Below are 17,861 nucleotides of genomic sequence, written 5' to 3'. Positions count from 1 at the left end.
AAAGACAGAAACACTTTGTCAGCCGCCGATTGTTTCCCGGCATTATCTCTGCCTGCTTTTAATTGCTTTGGAAGTGAAATTAACAGAATTAGAAATATTGCCTCTCCCTTTTTCTACAAGCCGCTTTATTCACGGGTATTGTTGTGTGCTTTGTATAGATTATAGACTCCTTTTGTTCCAGCATTGTAAATATATACGCCCCCCAGTCACGGCTTTAGAAACAACCCGCTAACCCCCTCCCCTTTGCTCGCCCGGTCCGCCAGGCTGCGCAGACTCCTGGAAATTAATTTGCGACCTGTTCTGGATCGAGGACTGGAAAAATAAATAAAAAATCCTGGATCTGTGTCGGGATTTGTTTCACTCAGAAAAATCATCTTCATCAGAGAGTGTGTGTGTAAATGTGTGTGCAGGCCTGGACTGTAAATATGGGAGGATATTGGATCTGTTAGCGCACCATTAAAAGATCCATCCTATAGAGAGCGCATCATTAATGAAAGTCACTTTAAATCCATATTAACTGACTTCTTCTTCTTTTTTTGTGGATGTAATCTTCAAACAGGCTAAAATAGATCAAAAGTACTGTATAATTACTCTGGTCAGCAGGGATTATGGGACTGTAATTGATAGCGATCAGCCCAGCACTAATCACTCTTTTAGCTGTAATTTTAGGTATACTGTCATTTGGCTCAGAGGTTCCCTTCGGCTTCATGCTATTAATCTTCTGGATTAAACCGTTCAGCGTGTCCAATCCTGAAGCCTGTTTCTGAATTACTGTATTTAAAATATATATAAATATCTGTGTTAAGAGCTTTAATTTGTTCCCTTTACAGTACAGGCATCCATCTTTGTCATGCTGGACTGCAGAGCTTCAGGGAAAACAAAATGTTTTCAGATCAGTCACAATTTATAGCTGAGCTAAACGCAGAATAACTTACTGAATTAAATATGTATTAAATCAATAAATAAATTAAGCAAATGTATTTAAAGTGTCTTATACTGTAATTTTTGTTCTTTTACACTTCAGTTGTGATCTATTGTTATATTTGTCGCCATTTCCCCCAAATCTTTGGTAATTAAATTAAAAAAAAGAGAGTAAGGAAAAGTAAGCTGAGAATGTACAGATGTGTTGCCAAATCTGAGTTCACAGAAATAAAGATTTAAAAGATGATTTATCCAGTGAGAACTGGGAAATGCTACCTCAGTTCAGTAGCATTTCGGTAGATAGGTTGGTTGGAGACCTATCAAACCAGCACTGTACCCTGAGATTTAAAAGTTTCATGTCAAGAGCCAAATCTGCATGCAATACAGTCGTATTTAATAAATTAGATTATACGTCTTTAGCCTTGTTTGTCAGATTAAAAGTACTTTTTGAAAATAATGACATTTAAGCAGGTATTAAACATACTTTAAATTAAGCCCACATTTTTGTGTTGGTCTGATGTAGTATCTTAATTTTAAATGTCATGTTTTCATTAGCTGAAAATGAAGCACCAAAGAATTAGCAAACTGCTGTATGATTTCTTCTGGTTTAATAAATACATAGTTTATGATTAATGTAGCAGAATTGTACTAGTAAAGATTTTGCAGACATTTTCTCCCGCTGCCACTGAGTCAAAGGGTGCGAGGATGAGTGACAGGAGTCGCATTATTGCTTTGTTTGAATTGTTTTACAATAAATTATGTTAAATAAATCAGAGAATATTGTGACAATTTAGTGATAAATCCACAGTTGTGCTATTGACTGTTACAGAAATAAAGCCCAGAGTCCAAAAGGCTAACAGTTTTAACAACGGTGTTATTTATATGAGGAAGCTCAATCAGTTTTACACAAACGGATAAAAGAAAAAAACTTAATCAAATGACTAAGGATGATTTTTTTACTCTTATTTTCTTGGTCTCAGGTTCCCATGGGGATCTGGACGGCGGAGAGGAAAACACAGCGGACACGCCGAGCCTATCAGGCGAGGAGGGCGGAGCCTCGGATCCAGAGGATTCAGCAGAAGGAGACAGCTGCAGCCCGCCATCGTACACGGCGCTCTACAACGAAGGTCAGACGACCGTCCGTCCATCCATCCATCCATTCATTTATCCATCCGTTTATCTGTCCGTCCATCCATCCGTTTATCTGTCCATCCATCTGTTTATCCATCCATCCATTGTAGATAGAGCTGAGAGCTCAATAATAAATCAGTTAAGTAACATCTGATCCAGAGCTGCACAGCATTCTGGGAGATGTAGGCACAGGAAAGACTTTAGCTGCTCAACCTCTCACAACGAGAAAAGAAATGTTGGAATCGACTGACTCACTCGCTCTCTGGTTACCTAGCAACCCACTCATTCTTTGGTTACCTAGCAACAACCTGTTGAGTAACATGCGCAGCGGCAGTTTAAGGTTTCACTATGATGCCTCACAGCTGCTTAAAAATACAAAACAAAGGGGTGTAGAGCTACGGTCATGCCACCAGTTTGGTTTTATTTCAGATATTTAAAACAGAAACTGAATCAATGTTAATATCGGATCGGTGCATCAATGACCTTTCCGACGTTAATTTCCACATCGATCCTCGAGTCAACCAAAGTTGACGTGTTATTCTGTCAGCAGACCTGTGACGTTCTGCAGAGATGCGGGAAAAATGGCTGCCGCACCGTTATGAGCTTGTGACTTCCACACGTGTCACTCTTTTATCTCTTACAAAAAAAACAAGAAGAAGAAGAAGAAAACATTTCCGCGGCCTCCGGTTAGTCCGCCCTCTTATCCCAAATCCCCCCACCTCTCCACCTCCATCACCATCTCCTGCCTTGTCATATCAGAGTTTTCTCTCATATTCTTCTTTTGACTTATTCAAGATTTCCCCGGCTGTGTTTCTTTTTTAATCTAAAAAATAAAAAAATTCCTGCTCTTGTGAAATTTTCGGGGCTGAGGCTGATAACCGTCTGCTGTTTGGCTTGGTTTGATAAACCCATGGAAATTCGGTCAGGTGCTAATCGAGACCAGATTAGAGATTAGCCCAACGTGTGTGTGTGTGTGTGTGTGTGTGCGTGTGCGCGTGTGTGTGTGTGTGTGTGTGTGGGTGTGTGGGCATGTGTGGGTGTGTGTGTGCGCACTTTTGAGGTGAGCGGTGGGTTATGTGCTGATTAAATGAGAAGAAGAAGAAGAAGATGAGAGAACTCAGGCATGCCTCACATGTGAGCCAGTTTGTCGATAGCAAACCGAATTGGCGTCCATTTTTCCCTGTTTGTGCATGTGTTTAGGCCTCACACACACACACACACCTCCTTCATCATCACAGTGTTGATTTACTCCTCTTTCTCCTCTCCGGGGTTCCTCGGTTGCCCAGCGCTGCCATTATCAGCTCTCTGTAAATCAGCCATGTTTGACGAACCTGCTCTTTCAACCTGGGATCAATACCAGGTCGTTATCAGGCCAACGCTGGCTAATAAAGGCAGGGCCTGTTATCCGCCATCTGGACGACACACACACACACGCACCCCCCCACGCCTACACACACACACACACACACAGTGATAACCAGCCTGATAACTTTAGCAAGAAAACACATTCTAGCAGTAAGAGGCCTAAGCGCTCGCCGCCGGTTTATTAACGTTCATCGAAAGCGTCGTTTATTAAGGAGCATCTGTTCTGCACGTCTCTTCTTCTCTTTTTTCTTTTCTTTTTTTTCCTCTCTTTTCTCAGAATCGCTCTTCAGTTGCAGCGACCTGCAAAAACAACAAGTTCCTTTTTTTTTTCTTCTTCTTCAAACAATCATTTTTATACATCACAGGAAACGTGATAAAAATCCACTTCTGGCCCGATAAGTCGGTACGTCACCTCCTCCTGACCTCTAATTGTCGCACCAACGTCTGAGCCAATCAGTCGGAAGTTTTTAAATATTTTATTGTCTGATTTTTTTTTTTTCTTTTTGCAGTTTTTCATCAGAGTGTGATCGGCGATGATAGAAAAAGTGTGCGTGAGGCGTAAAGGAACAAACGACAGAGGCGGTAATCTCGGGTTTCATCGTGATAAACAGCTCAAGACTGTACACCGGATTAGCAGCAACAGTCATTTCTTCACAGTCAAGATTCGCTGCTTTGTATCTGTCCGTGTAATTTAACAGCTCTCTGCCTGTTGGTTTAACAAAAGGAGCACGGTTTGCTTTAAAACATAAAAATATGACGTCTTTATTGCACGCTGTGGAGATGATTGCTTTGGGTTTTTATTTATTAAAATGTATAAAACCAGTTTTTGTTATAGATGTGTGGTAGCAACTAAATGTTTGTCAGCCAGCTGGGATGTTAGTTGTTTTATCTATGAAACTTAAAAAGTAGTGTTGTCATAATTAATAGCACAAATATTAAAGACCAATGATTCCATATTAGTTCAGCGGAATTTGATATTTTCCTTCCTTTTCCAAACATTTTTCAATAAATACAGACTAAACTTGTTCACAGACTTTTAAAAAAGTGATCCATGCATTTTATTCAAACTAAAATATCAACCGTTGTTGCTGCCTCTCCTTTGGTATCCACTGTTTTCTGCTGTTTCAGCTTCAGATTGTTAAAAACGATACGGCTCGACTCCTGACAGCCACATAAAACCAATAACACATCTTCGCCTCTTATAGGAGTCACCAGACGCAACAGCGGCGAGAATAACTGGAACAACACAGAACAATAGGAAGAAACGTCACAAAAAGTATCTGGGATGCTGTTTAGAAAGCCCTGTTGGTGGAGCTGAGCCGCGTTGCGTAGAACCGGAACCAGGTCAGAGGGGGCTGCATGCGACTGGACCATTTAGCATGTAGCAGAAAGGAAACATTCAAGCACACAAAGGATGAAGTCGGAGGGATGTCGGAGTTGGGAGGCGAGAGAATGCTGGGTGACTTTGCCCTGCAGGTGTGACAGGGGAAGTTCAGCTTATCAGATTGATGGAAACTGCTTCGCTGAGGGGGGAGGAAGAGGAGGGAGGGCGAAGAAAAGGGGGGGTGGGAGTTGGCAGAAAAGTGTCTGTCGACTCCTCCTGATACCTGCCTCCCTGTCTCAGATGATATGGGAGATAATATTGATAATATTAAATGCAATAACTGTGTCTGCAGCTCCCCTCGTGCTGCAGCCCCTGCAGGATAAAATCAATGTGCCATTCAATGTGATTTATAGCTGAAAATAATGGCACTGTTTAGGCAGGGGGGGGGGGGCTGTGTGTGTGTGTGGGTGTGTGTGTGGGTGTGTGTGTGGCGGGGGGGGGGGTGTGTACAGTACAGCTTGTGTGAGGATTTGAAATGGTTGGAAAGTGGACGTGACGTGAAACTGGATGTCTTCGTTTTTTTAAAGCGGCCTCTCAACTCTTTCGTTAATAACGACGGAGTGCGAAGGCGTCACGGGGCGTTTATGGCCCGTATCGATCGGGCGCTATCGCTGTTTATCGGAGCGGGAATGCAAGGGTAAACATGGCCTTTGTGCACACGGCTGCAGCATTATCGGGGCGGGGGCCGCAGATTGGGCGGGATTTGGGGGAAGAGGAGAAAGGAGGAAGTTAAAGTCTGGAGTTTTCAGAATGGCGGAGATGATTAGGACTCAGATTTAAGTTTTTTCAGCTTGGATGACAAGTTTTCAAAAACATCCTTTGATTCAGTCAGTCAACCAAAACCATGTTAGGTTGGTACACTGCAAAAACACAACATCGTACCAATAATTTTGGTCTAGTTTCTAGGCAAATATCGTACACTTGAATTAAGACAAAACTAACTCATAAGTCACTTTTTAGCAAGACACATAATCTTGTTTTAAGTCAATAATTCATAAATATTGATGAAAAAGTTCCAGTTTTATTAGCGAATTATTGTAATTTCACTTATAACAAGACATTTTCCCTGTGTTATAAGTGAAATAATCTGCCAGTCAGGAAAACTAGGCTAGGTTAAGCACAACTAGGTATGCTGTGTCAAGATAAATGAAAATAACGAAAGCTAAGATAAATTAGGACACGTTTGTGCGCTATTTCAGTTTTTCCTATCTTAAGTTAGTTTATTTTACCTTATTTTTGTTTGAAGCTCACTTCCACTAAGTTTACCTTAGTACAGTTTGACCTACTATACATAATTAAGGTCAATTTAGTCTAGTCTAGCTTAGCAAAGCTTGTTTTACCTTAACATAACTTAGATTTGCTTTTTCTCAGCTTAGTTTAGCCTTTCATTTTATAAATTACATCAACTGAGTTCAATCTTAGCTAAGCTTTCTTCCCATTAGATTATTTTAGCATAGTTTACATAGTTTACCCTAATCTAAGGTTAGATGAACAAACAAACCTTCAACAATGAGCGGTTTTAGAAATATATTGTTGTTTATCGAGTAAAACACGTATTCAGACTGATCTAAAATGAAATCATTCTTTAGCTGAATTTTGACTTTTTGCCAAGTTCTCAAATGTGACGTTTTGTTGACTCAGGCTAAATAAATGGTGCTAAACTTTATTTTTCTAACATCCTGTTGGTAGCAACACCTAAAGATCCAATCTAAAATTGGTTCTTTGCTAAGGTTTGTTGTGTTGACAATCTTAGGAACTTTTTTTTTTTTTTTTGCCTTAATGACTCATAACTCAAAGTTAAGTGATTGTAACATTCCTCTGAAATGGTCCTGGACCGAAATTTAGAGAAAAAGTAACCAGAAAAACTGCAAATAAATAAAACCGATGGGCTCCAGAAGTTCAGCCGGTTATCATTATTAAGGAGGCTAATCCTGACGTGTCAGACCCAGTTCCATGCAGTCAGCTGACCTTTGGCCTGATGATGTTGTAAGACAGATCCCCGGTCAGATATCGGGATATGCAATGATGCAACTATCAATCTAATCTAACGAATCATGACTTGTGCTAATAGAGAGAGGCCCGGAGGTCTGATGGACTCACTGATACCACCAGGCAAAGTTCAGGGTTTATATATGTCACACACACATACACACACACAGCCTGATATTCTGAACCCAGCATGCCCATGATGTCTTTGATCAGGCAGCAAGAGGCTGGCTAATCAGCTTGATCAATGACAGGGATATCAGAGCTGATTAGCGTAACACAGGCCGCCTCAGTTTCTCCTGAAGGTGACGGTGGGACGGCAGGAAGCGAAGCAGATGGAAAGATTAGAGGAGGGAACGTTGCACAAGACCTGCTTCATGCAGGGAAGGAACGGGAGAGAAAAGCAGACAAAAAGAGGAACGAGTGGAGAGCACACACCGCAAAAACACAATTGGTCAAGTTTCTAGTGCAAATATCTGTGAAATAAGACAAAACTAACTTACATGCAACTAAGAAGTTGCATGTAAGAGCCTGTTTTAAGTCAGGGTGTTCAAACTTTTGGCCAAAATCACCAAGTCAAAAGTACTGGAGAGCCAGAAAAATGTGAACTCAGTCAATCAAATTGAAACATAAAATTTTGTCAGGTTCCATTGTTACACGTCAGATTTTTTTATTAATGTTTAATTTATGATGTTTGATAGTAAAATAATAAATAAATAATAGACTAAAATAAAAATCAAGCAGTTAAAGATTTTATTATAGCAATATAATGTAGCAAGTGTACACTTCTACACACTTGCTATATTTATTCAAGTTTAATAAATTAAATAAAAGCTGATTTAGGCACAGTAAAGCTCTTTTTTCAGTTAAAAGCTTGGTTGTAAAAATACAAATACTTTGTGTTGTACTTTACATTTTCTATTGTTAGAAAACCAAATTGGTTATATTTTTACCCTGATTACAAATAAAAGGTTTGCATCTGCAACTTTCAGGGCTAATTTGTGTCATTCTTGAGTTGCAGTTGAAGACCACACAAAATCACTCCAAGGGCCACAAATGGCCCCCGAGCCACACTTTGGACACACCTGTTTTATGTAAATAAGTCCTTAATAAATACAAGTTTCACTACAATAAGATATTTTTTCCGATTCTAGAAATAATCTGCCAGTGGAGCTAAAACGTTTTCATCAATATTAAGGAATTATTAACTTAAAACTAACTACTTTATACTTATAATAAGTTACTTGTGAGTAAGTTTCATCTTATTTTAAGTATACTTAGATATTTGTAACAAATTTTGCTGGACGACAAATTTTCTCAGAAGTTACTGCGATAAACAATAATATTGTTTTTTATAACTTTATCAAGTAATATAATGATAATAGCATAATAATAATGCAAGAACACATTATCAAAGATCAATAAATATTAAATTCTAATGAACATTTGACATGGGAAGAAATTTTAAATAGCCAAAATTAATTAAACAAAACAACAGAAACAACAAATTAAATGAATTATGAACCCTCTGTAAGCGAAGTTGTCCTTCAAAAATCCGTTTAGTTGAGACCAAGTCACAGGACTGAAGATTTTTATCATCCAGTTTTTAGTAGAAAAACAATAAATCATGCAAATATTATTATTATTGTGACAGACCTAGATATTTGCATTATAGACTGAACACAAAATACCTGGTAGGATTTCACTGCTGCCTTTGATCAGCAGAAAGGAAGAATACACACACACACACACACACACACTCTGGGGTTTGACCTGTATGCTGAGATTCAGCTGGGTGTTTGATTCAACTGGAGCTCTTTGTGTTTCCAGAGTCAGGGATGCAGGACTCAGGAGGAGGACCCGACGATGACGAAGGCGAAGGGGAGGAGCCGGCTGCTATGCAGAGCGGCAGCGAGGAGGAGGAGGCAGTGGAGGAAGAGGACGAAGTGTTACAGTGGAGAGGTCCAGGTGAGAGTCACCACACTGGTACCATCATGGTTACAAACTGCAGTTTAATTAAATTTATATTTTCAGTTTGATAATCTAAGGTTGTTTTCACATCTGATTGCTTTCAAAGTGCAGTTCGCTTTCACACTGCGATCAACCAAACCGCACTGTAAAAACACAAAATCTTACCAGATATTCTTTGTCTAATTGTACTAGATCATATCACTGGAAATATGTACTAGAAATCCTAGTATTGTTTTGGTTGTATTTACCCAGAATGCCCTGCGTTCTAGTCCACTTCCTGCTTCTGGAGCGCTCTCCGATCCGCTTTGTGTTCACATTCGCATTCGAACCACACCAGAGTTCACTTCAACCAAATTAAAACCAAGGTTTTTAGGCGGGCCAGAGTTAGCTTTTTTTAGTTTCCGTAAACGAACCGGGCTTTGATTAAACCCGACTAAACATGGCTGGTGTGAATTCACCTAAAACTTGAAAACCATCAACATGTTTAAAACAGTTTCTACCAGAACACTTTGTGGACGGTCTTCCTTTCAGCGATGCTTCACTTCATTGTTCCCCATTAAAACCTGCATGTTACCTTCTGGACTTTGACTAGGCCAGTGGAAGTCCTTGATTCCTTTGTTTCCATGTATTTTGCTTCCATTTCTTCCTTGTTCTTTTTTCCCTTCATTGTGTTTTTTACATTTACTTGTGGGTTTCCTTCCTTTTACACATCCTTATTGGAGTTTATTCATTCTTTCCTTTCTTGTATCTTTTATTTCCCCCTCCTTATGTCTTTGTATCCTTCCTTCTTTCCTTCCCCTCTTGTTTTTCTCTTTCCAGGTTGCATATTTGAATCTGCTGCTGTAAAACTGTCAGCTCTGAGCATTAGTATTTTATATTTCAGAACAAACGTAAAGCTTTCAGCTCCTTCATTTTCTCGAGTGGATTGTCTCCTCCGTTTTCTTCTTCTTCTCTTGTGTCCTCGTCCTCCGAGGTCTTCCTGGTCCTGTTGTGTTGCCACAGACGTGAAAGTGACACATTAAAGTCGCAACAAAAACACAAAACAAAAAAAACACACGCGGCTGAGAGCAGATAAGAAGTAAATAATTTTATTATTTATTTCCTCTCTTATCGAGCTGCGTTCGGTTATTTATTTCTCTCTGTCTGTTGTCTTCAATGAGTTAAACAATGCAGGAAGATTACTGCACTATCTCGCATTATTTCCTTTTCAAGCTGTGCACGTTTTATGTACGTCCGTGCGCCTCTCTCTCCCCGTGTGTGTGTGTGTGTGTGTTTTAATTCCTCTGCCGGGGAAGAGAGGATGTGTTCATTATCGTCCTGTCCCAGCCTTGTCCCTTTAACAGTAATTGGAGCGATATTAATTGCTGCGCGGTGGCTGGTTGATGCTAGCACCATGATGCTGCACTGATACGGCCCTTCTTTTCCTCTCCTCCTCACAAACTAACTGCCGGCTGAGTGAGGAGGAGGAGGAGGAGGAAGGGGAGGAAAGGGGAGGCAGAGTAAGGGAGAGAGATAGCCCCTCTATCAGCTCCGGAGCAGGCGCTGTCTTTATCAGGAGCACGATTGGCAAAAAGGAAACTTTGACCGGTCTGAATTTTTCTCTTATCGTCAAGCCCCCCCCGTTCCTCCTCCTCTTCCTCTCTCCTTCCTCCCTCCATCCATCCACCTTCTCCTCTGTTCTCTCCATCACTGCTAACAACCCCTACCTCCGTTTTCCTTCTGTTCATTGTTTCTTCTGCTCATAAGAAATGTTCCCCACGTGTGTGACATGAGCGCAGAGGAGAGGTGTGCAGCTCTGGGAATAAACAGGCTTTTATCTCCGAGTCCGACTGTTGGAATTTCGCTCGTTTCTCACTCTTGTTGCCTTTCAGACACTTTAAATCGAACGAGCTGCTCGTCGGAAAATCCTGGAAAATCAAAACGAATCGCCTCGAATTAGGAGCTGCTGCTCATCCTGGGGTGTCAGAATCTCAGTTTGGGTTATTAAACGCTTAGAAAAACAGCCGTAATGAGTCTAAATGAGTCGAGAAATTACTGTAGATTCTTCCACTAATGATTATTCTAGTTATCGATTGACCTATCAATTATTTTGGCAATTAATTGATTAATCAGATAACGAATGGACACATTCTGCAGATTTTTCAAGTGTCAAAATGTGTCTAGAAAATAGGGCTGCAGCCAATGATTATATTAGTTATCCATTAATCTATTGATTATTTTGATGATTATTCAATTAATCAGATAACAAATGAGCACATTCTGCAGGTTTTTCAGGTGTTAAAGTCTTGATTTCTTATTAAACCCGTAGAAAAACAGCCGTAATGAGTCTAAATGTCTAAAAATTAAGTTCAGCAACTACAGATTATTTTAGTTATTGATTGTTCTATCTGTTGTTGTTGATGATTAATCAATTAATCTGATCAAAACTGGGCAAATTCTGCAGATTTTTCATTTAACCATTTAAGTTTATTTTATACAATATTATAAAACGTATTTATTTAGATATAAATAGATAGATACTCCACAAATTAGGAGCTACTGTTCATCTTGTGGTGTCAGAATCTCGATTTGAATTATTAAACTTTTAGAAAAAAAGCCATAATCAGTGGAAATGTGTCTAGCAGTTAGTTTCTGCAACTAATTATTATTTTAGTTGTTGATTAATCTATTGACAATTTTGATGATTAATCAGACAAAAAATGTCGCATTCTGCAAAGTTTCATTTAGCTACTTATTTCACACAATATTAGGAATACATGAATATAATTATGCCTCAACTTAGTGCCTACTGTTCATTCTTGAGTATCAGAATCAGTTATTAACAAAACCCAGCCGTATTTTGCCACATTCTATAAATAAATTAAAAGCAGATTTGGATGCACCAAAGTCTGATTTTTGAGTGGAAAAGTTTTTATTCTTTTGTGGTTGTTTAAAAATGAATAATTTGTGTTCATTCTAACTTTTTTCCACTGTAAGATTTGCATTTTTCAGTAATAATTTTGCCCTATTTTAAATTTAAAGGTCTCCATCTGTATCAACCAATTGACCTTTGGGAGAAATTTAGGTTGTAAGATTCTCAAATTACAGGCGGGGTCCGCAGAAAATCAGTCCTGGAGCCACATATGGCCCGAGGACCGCACCTTTACACACCTGCTCTAACGTAGGTGTGTGGGCCTTAATAATGCGCTTGTTGCTCCGAATTCAGGCCCAAATTATGTTGCTGCATAAAAAAGTAAGTTTGTTTTTTAACAATTTGTGGGTTATGCTTTTCCAAGTACCTGTTTTTAGTCATAATTTTGTGTTCTTGATTTTTCTGTTGCTTTTAATCTTGTGGCTTTTGCACAAAAAAACCCAACTATTTATTTAAACCATGTCATGATTTTTCTGATTTTTTAAGGTTTTCGTTTAAATAAATTTATTTCTTGGTGTTTTATCTTCCGTTTTGTTTTTAGTAATATTTTATGGGGCGCCATGTCCCCGCAGCTTTATTAAAAGTCTAATCAGATCTGCAGTACTTCTTCCACATTCACAGAAACGCTTATCTTGGCCATAAAACATCAGCAGTCATGTGGTTTTACTCCCAAACACGCTGCTTCAAATCATCCAAAAAGATTCAGATTGATGTTTCAAGATGATTGGGGAACATTTTGGATTTTTGCTCCATTTATTAAGATGTCTGTCGTCTATAATATGTTGAAGAACTGAGTCAAATGAGAGATACAACCAATAAATATGAAGCAGATTTTTTCCTTTTTAGAAGTTTTAGATCCTATAATTAAAACTCTGCATTTATTCAGGAGTTTTTCTGCCTGCGTTTAGATTTTCAAATGTTTAAATGTTTTCATTTAAACCACAGTGTTGGCGTTATTCTGATGTTCACGGAAACAGTAAAGCTTTAAACGGTCACTTTTTATCTGATGAAAAGCATTTCTGCTGAAAGTATCGCTCAGAAAATAATCTTGTTAAACATCTGCTGACCTTCCAGAAGTGACAATGTGCTGCGTTTATCTGTAAGTCGGACAAAACCAGCACTTTCTATGCACTCCGGTGAACTATTAAAGTGTCATTTTTCAGGTTCCTCATCACAGATCACTGAATGAGATTCTCCTCTTCTTATTTCTGCATATTGATCACTATTTCAGCTGTTTTCACATTAAAATCATTGGAGTTTCTCCTGTAAATTTCGAGGATAGTCATGTGGAGGAAAATTTGCTTTCCCATGAAAAGCAGCTCAAAACTTAAATACTTTTTCCTTCTTGGATATTTTGCCTTTTTTATTGATTTTACAAATCAGTAATGATTAGCTATATTTGGCTTTTTTTAAAAAATTAATTACAAAAACCCTTTGATGGCAAAGTGAACAGTTATTTTAAAAAATAATGACAGTTAAACAAAAATATTTAACATATTACATCTAAAATAATACAAAAATATGTAAAATTTAAAATCACAATTTTATAATTTTAACTAAAATGAACACTTTAAGTCAAAGCTCAGGAAATAAAATCTTTAAGTTGTGCGTAATATTTTTGATTTTCAACACAAAAGCAACTCTTGTTGCTATAAACTTCCTGTGTCCATTAAAAAAAAAATACAGGATTAGTTTGATAGGACATTTGTCTAATCACGTTTTGTGGACTTTATTTTTTCATATTTATAAAAAATGTGAGTTTTATCCTTTAGTCTGAAACTGGATAGGAGTCATCGGAGTCCACAGCTTCGCCGTGCCGATCAATTTTAATCAATTATTTCTGATTTTTCCATGAAATATTCAGTTCTGATGTCACTCTAGACTCTGAATCTGTTCAATGTTGAGAAACGTTTTGATCTAACCATTAGCATGCTTTCTCTGTGGAATCATGAATTATATGCAATAACTTTTATCGATGTCTTCATGACATTAGCTAAAAATGCTTACATTACCCTAACGTTTGTAGCATTAGCGTAATGTTTGGACGTCCACAGCTCAGCCATACTGTTTAGTAGAAACACAGTTTAAAGTTTAAATGATTCATTGAAAGTTGTACTTTCCTGGATTAAAGTTTCACTTTGATGACTTTTGTAGATTTTGCACAATCACAATTTAAATTTTAGATTCTTTCTTCAGCTTCGAGTGATGATGTCACTCTAGATTCTGACCCAGTGAAATATTCAGAAACTTTGTTTTATTTAAACTCCTGTCACGCTCCCAGTTTCCTCCCCAGTCAGTCCAGAGTGCAGAGAGCTCAAACCCAGACTCTCATTCACTCCATTATATTTCAGGTTCTCTACACTTACCAAACATTTGAATGTTTTTTTTGCCTGTTCATGTCACACATGTTCTGAAACATGTGTGACATGTTTAAGAAAAATAAGTGTACTTTATGATTCATTATAAACCTTGCGACTAGTAATCGTCATGCTGGGTTTTGTACAAATTCATAGAATAGTAATCCGGTAATTATATTTCTCATGATAAAAAAAGTGAATTATTCTCGTCTGGAAACCAGTAATTCCTAGATATGAAAATTTTAATTTCCCTTTCTGAGCCTAGTTTGTGTTCTAACCTCCTGATACGAATCTCTTAATTTATTCAAATATTTTATTCAGATCGGTCTTTGTTGCTGCCGAACAGGCCGATATTAACATGAAAGAGAGAAAACAACAACAGAACATTTTAATTTCGGGGGTTTTCTTTCTCTTTACAGATAATGTGATTCATTACTGGCTTCGACTCGACGTGTTTAGCGAAGTCTCTGTGTTTCTGTGTGAATCTGAACACGTCCCTTAATGTGAGAGATCACAGCAGATGATTCTCTCCGTTTGTTGCTGTTTTTTTCTTCATTTTTAGTTTTTTTTTGGTTCTTTTTGCAACCATCAAACTGTTTGTGGCTTCAGCTGATATGAAGAAGCCTTAAAATTAAAGAGATGAGGAGCTGGATTAGAAGCTTCAGTAAATTTTGTTTTTATTTTGTCTTAAAGCGATCAAGATATAAGCGAGTGTCGGTTTGCTGAGGGCGTGGTGGCGGTGGCATGAAATCTAGGTGGGAGCTGCCTCCCTATCAGGGATGGCATGATATGCCAAAGCCGCCTTTTTTTAATCTTCACTGCGTCCGCACTTGCATGATATGCAAAATAAATTACGAAGAGATGGGAGGAAGGAGAGAAAAAAGTGTCTTTTGAATGACCTTGCAGGCTGCAGGGTTCGATATTTTCTCCCTGGTTGCTTAAAATTCTTGATATGCAAATGCGGTGTCAGAGTAATCCCCTGTCATTCGCTGGATGGCTGCCTGGCGGTCCACACATCCTCTCCACCGGCAGAAACCTCCGCCGGCGGTCAAAGAGGGAGACTCACCGACCGGAGGAATGATGGAAAACCAAGAGTATGTTGGTTTAAATCCTTACACTAACAGACGGATTGGCAAAATTAAGAAAAGGTGGAGATAGTGTTTCAGAAATAAAAAGTATGGTGGATTTGCATGAACTCTGCTTTTATGCTAGAAGAAGTCAAGTGATTAGAAAAGGAAGACCTCCGAGGTTTATTAGAACAACCGGCATCATGAAGACAGAGAAACCCAGCAGCCAGATCAGAAAGTTTACAGCAAAGCTAGTTATTAAAACAACATACTGAGCTTTGAACGTCTCACAGAGTAATAAGAAAAGCAGCAGAGAGGCAGTTGGTTAATCTGGAGGAGAATCAGGAGGTTTTCACACCTGATGGTCCGTTGGATTCGGCTCCATCGGAGACCAAAATTTGTTCCTTTTTTTTAACATCAACGACCGGACAATAAATCAATAATACATATAAGGATAGACACATGATCAATATCGATAGATTATACGTCTGATAGAACATTCACTGAACTCCAATCCAGAAACGCACAGCATTCTGGGGGATGTAGGCAAAGACTTTAGCCGCTCAACTTATCAACCAGCTAAGCAAAGTTGGTGAAATCAACAAACTCACTCACTCTTTGGTTACCTAGCAACAACCCGTTGAGTAACTCGCGCAGCAGCAGTTTCAGGTTTTTGCCACTATGACTCATAACTGCTTAAAAAAAACCCAACAGTATTAGCAGTATTTCATATATTTAAAGCAACAAAAAAATGATCAACTTGGACTGATATGAAACTGTTATAACGTAATAAGTTTTTCAGCCATATTTTCCAGTCCTACTTTCACTCTTTACTGTTTCGAATGAACTAAAACCTCTTTTTAAAAAAAGCTGTTCCCCTCCTGAACTGTGGTGGCGCTGTACCAAGAACCACTGAAAGAAAAATACAAAAAACCTCTGAAGAAGACATGTAAACAAAAATGTTTACATGTAAACAAAAATGGAGTTCCGTCAGATTTTAGCGGATGTATGATTTCTCTTGTCTGTAGTAAAAGGCAAAGAGCCATTTCTCCTGTTTGTTTTGGTTGTATTTACCCAGAATGCTCTGGGCTGCAGACCACTTCCTGTTTTTGAAGCAGCCTCCGGTCCTTTTAGGACCAAATAAAAGTTCGATTACATATTCACACCTCCCTAAACAAACCAAACTTTTTATTTTACTTCGTTTTTAGTTTAATTCAAACTCAAGCTGTGTTTCTTGAGAACCATCAGTCATCATTTGGGCCGGATGTGACACAGATGAAGGGTTTTCCCGCTGTTGTCATGGAGACCGGTGACACAGCAGACCCTCAGAGGAGTCCATGAGGAGATGGGAGGGTTTGACGTGAAATGATGTAGCTTGTGTCAACATCTAAAGATTTTTAACATTAAATGAGCCCTGAGATTTTTCTACATGGAGTTTGCATGTTCTCCTGGTACATACATGGGTTCCCTCTGGGTACCCCGGCTTCCCCTGCAGTGATAGATGAAGGTTTCCAGTGTCCTGGGTTTTTTTTTTTACTCCAGCTGGTCACGGCGGTTTTCCTGCATGGCCAGCACTCTCCGCTCCTTATCCTTCCCCACCAGAAATATTCAAATGAGCTCCAGTAAAGCATTATAAAGGCAGACGTAATAATGGTTACTATTGTTATTTACCAGGCTGCCTGTGTGTGAGGGGGGTTGACGTTGGGTTATCATACTGCAGTTAATTATAGTGGTGCATGAAACCACACTGTGCGCCTATTATCAATGCTGAGAGTTTAATTTATTTGTGCTGAGGAATGGAAGATGTTGGAGCCACATTTACATACAGAGCATGAACCACACAAGGTGCTCCCTCATCAGTTTATTCTGCTGCATTTTTTTCCTTTTGATAAAGAAAATCACATTTAAAGATTACTTCACAAGTAGTTCTTCCTTTATTTGTCCATTTACTGCTAGTTTTGCTAATATCTATTTGGGAATTTCAATTTTGGAGCTGAAATATTTTCTTCTGTCTTATTTTAGATTCATCAGGGATTTGGTGAGTTACAAAAGTTTTATCAACACAAAAGTTGACCAAGAGGTAATTTGAACTTATATCAGACAAATTAGACTTTTTTTCCAGCTCTATGGGGCAGAGATTGATGTAGCATTGCCCCTCCCCCTCCTGTTGCTGTGCACTGCTGAGTTTTTTGTTGCTCTGCTTTGTAAGAAAGCCATTAGATTTCTTTGAAACTAAATACCAGAATACAGTGAACCCTCAGTATTAGTGGGGGTTAGTGTCAACAACTGCATGCAAATACTTGACACCCGCTCTAAGAATGTTTAAAACTGCCTATTTTAATAGTTCAAACAACAAATATGCCTTAAAATGTATTTATTCGCACAGTGGGAACCATATTGGTAAAGCACTAAAGCAAATGTCTACAGTCTTCATCTCCACTCTTAATTTCAGCTGCATTTTTTTTGCATATTCTCTACAAACAAATCTACAAATAGGTGAATTTTCTTTGAATACTAATCCGCAAACAAACTAGAGTTCAAATTAAGCAGAATAAACAGAGCTGGTGAGAATTCACCCTACGAGCCTTTTCTGCCTAAAGGAGTCAGAGCTGAATAGCCTAAAGTACAAGAAATGTATCTAAAATGGTCAAAAACAGGCATCTCACTAAAATTAAGTTATAAAAGCAACAAAAAGCCAATTTAAAACATAGACTACACAAGTCTTAACCAATACTTTGGAAACAATTTAATCAAATCAGTAGCTTAAA

At 38.5% G+C, this 17,861-nt stretch overlaps 1 protein-coding gene across 1 annotated transcript in view; it reads left to right on the top strand.

Annotated features, from left to right (window-relative positions):
* The window catches only part of zfpm1 (zinc finger protein, FOG family member 1), a 103,691-nt gene that overhangs the window by 51,085 nt on the left and 34,745 nt on the right, over positions 1-17,861 (top strand). The window contains exons 2-3 of the mRNA XM_028003716.1: positions 1,902-2,048; positions 8,618-8,755. Of these exons, the coding sequence (XP_027859517.1) occupies positions 1,902-2,048; positions 8,618-8,755 (285 nt within the window). The remainder of the gene's footprint in view (positions 1-1,901; positions 2,049-8,617; positions 8,756-17,861) is intronic.

This window comes from Xiphophorus couchianus, chromosome 2 (assembly GCF_001444195.1).
Source record: "Xiphophorus couchianus chromosome 2, X_couchianus-1.0, whole genome shotgun sequence".
Lineage (NCBI taxonomy): Eukaryota > Metazoa > Chordata > Actinopteri > Cyprinodontiformes > Poeciliidae > Xiphophorus > Xiphophorus couchianus.
The sequence above is the reverse complement of the archived record's forward strand: the minus strand, read 5'-3'. Positions and strand labels throughout refer to the sequence as shown.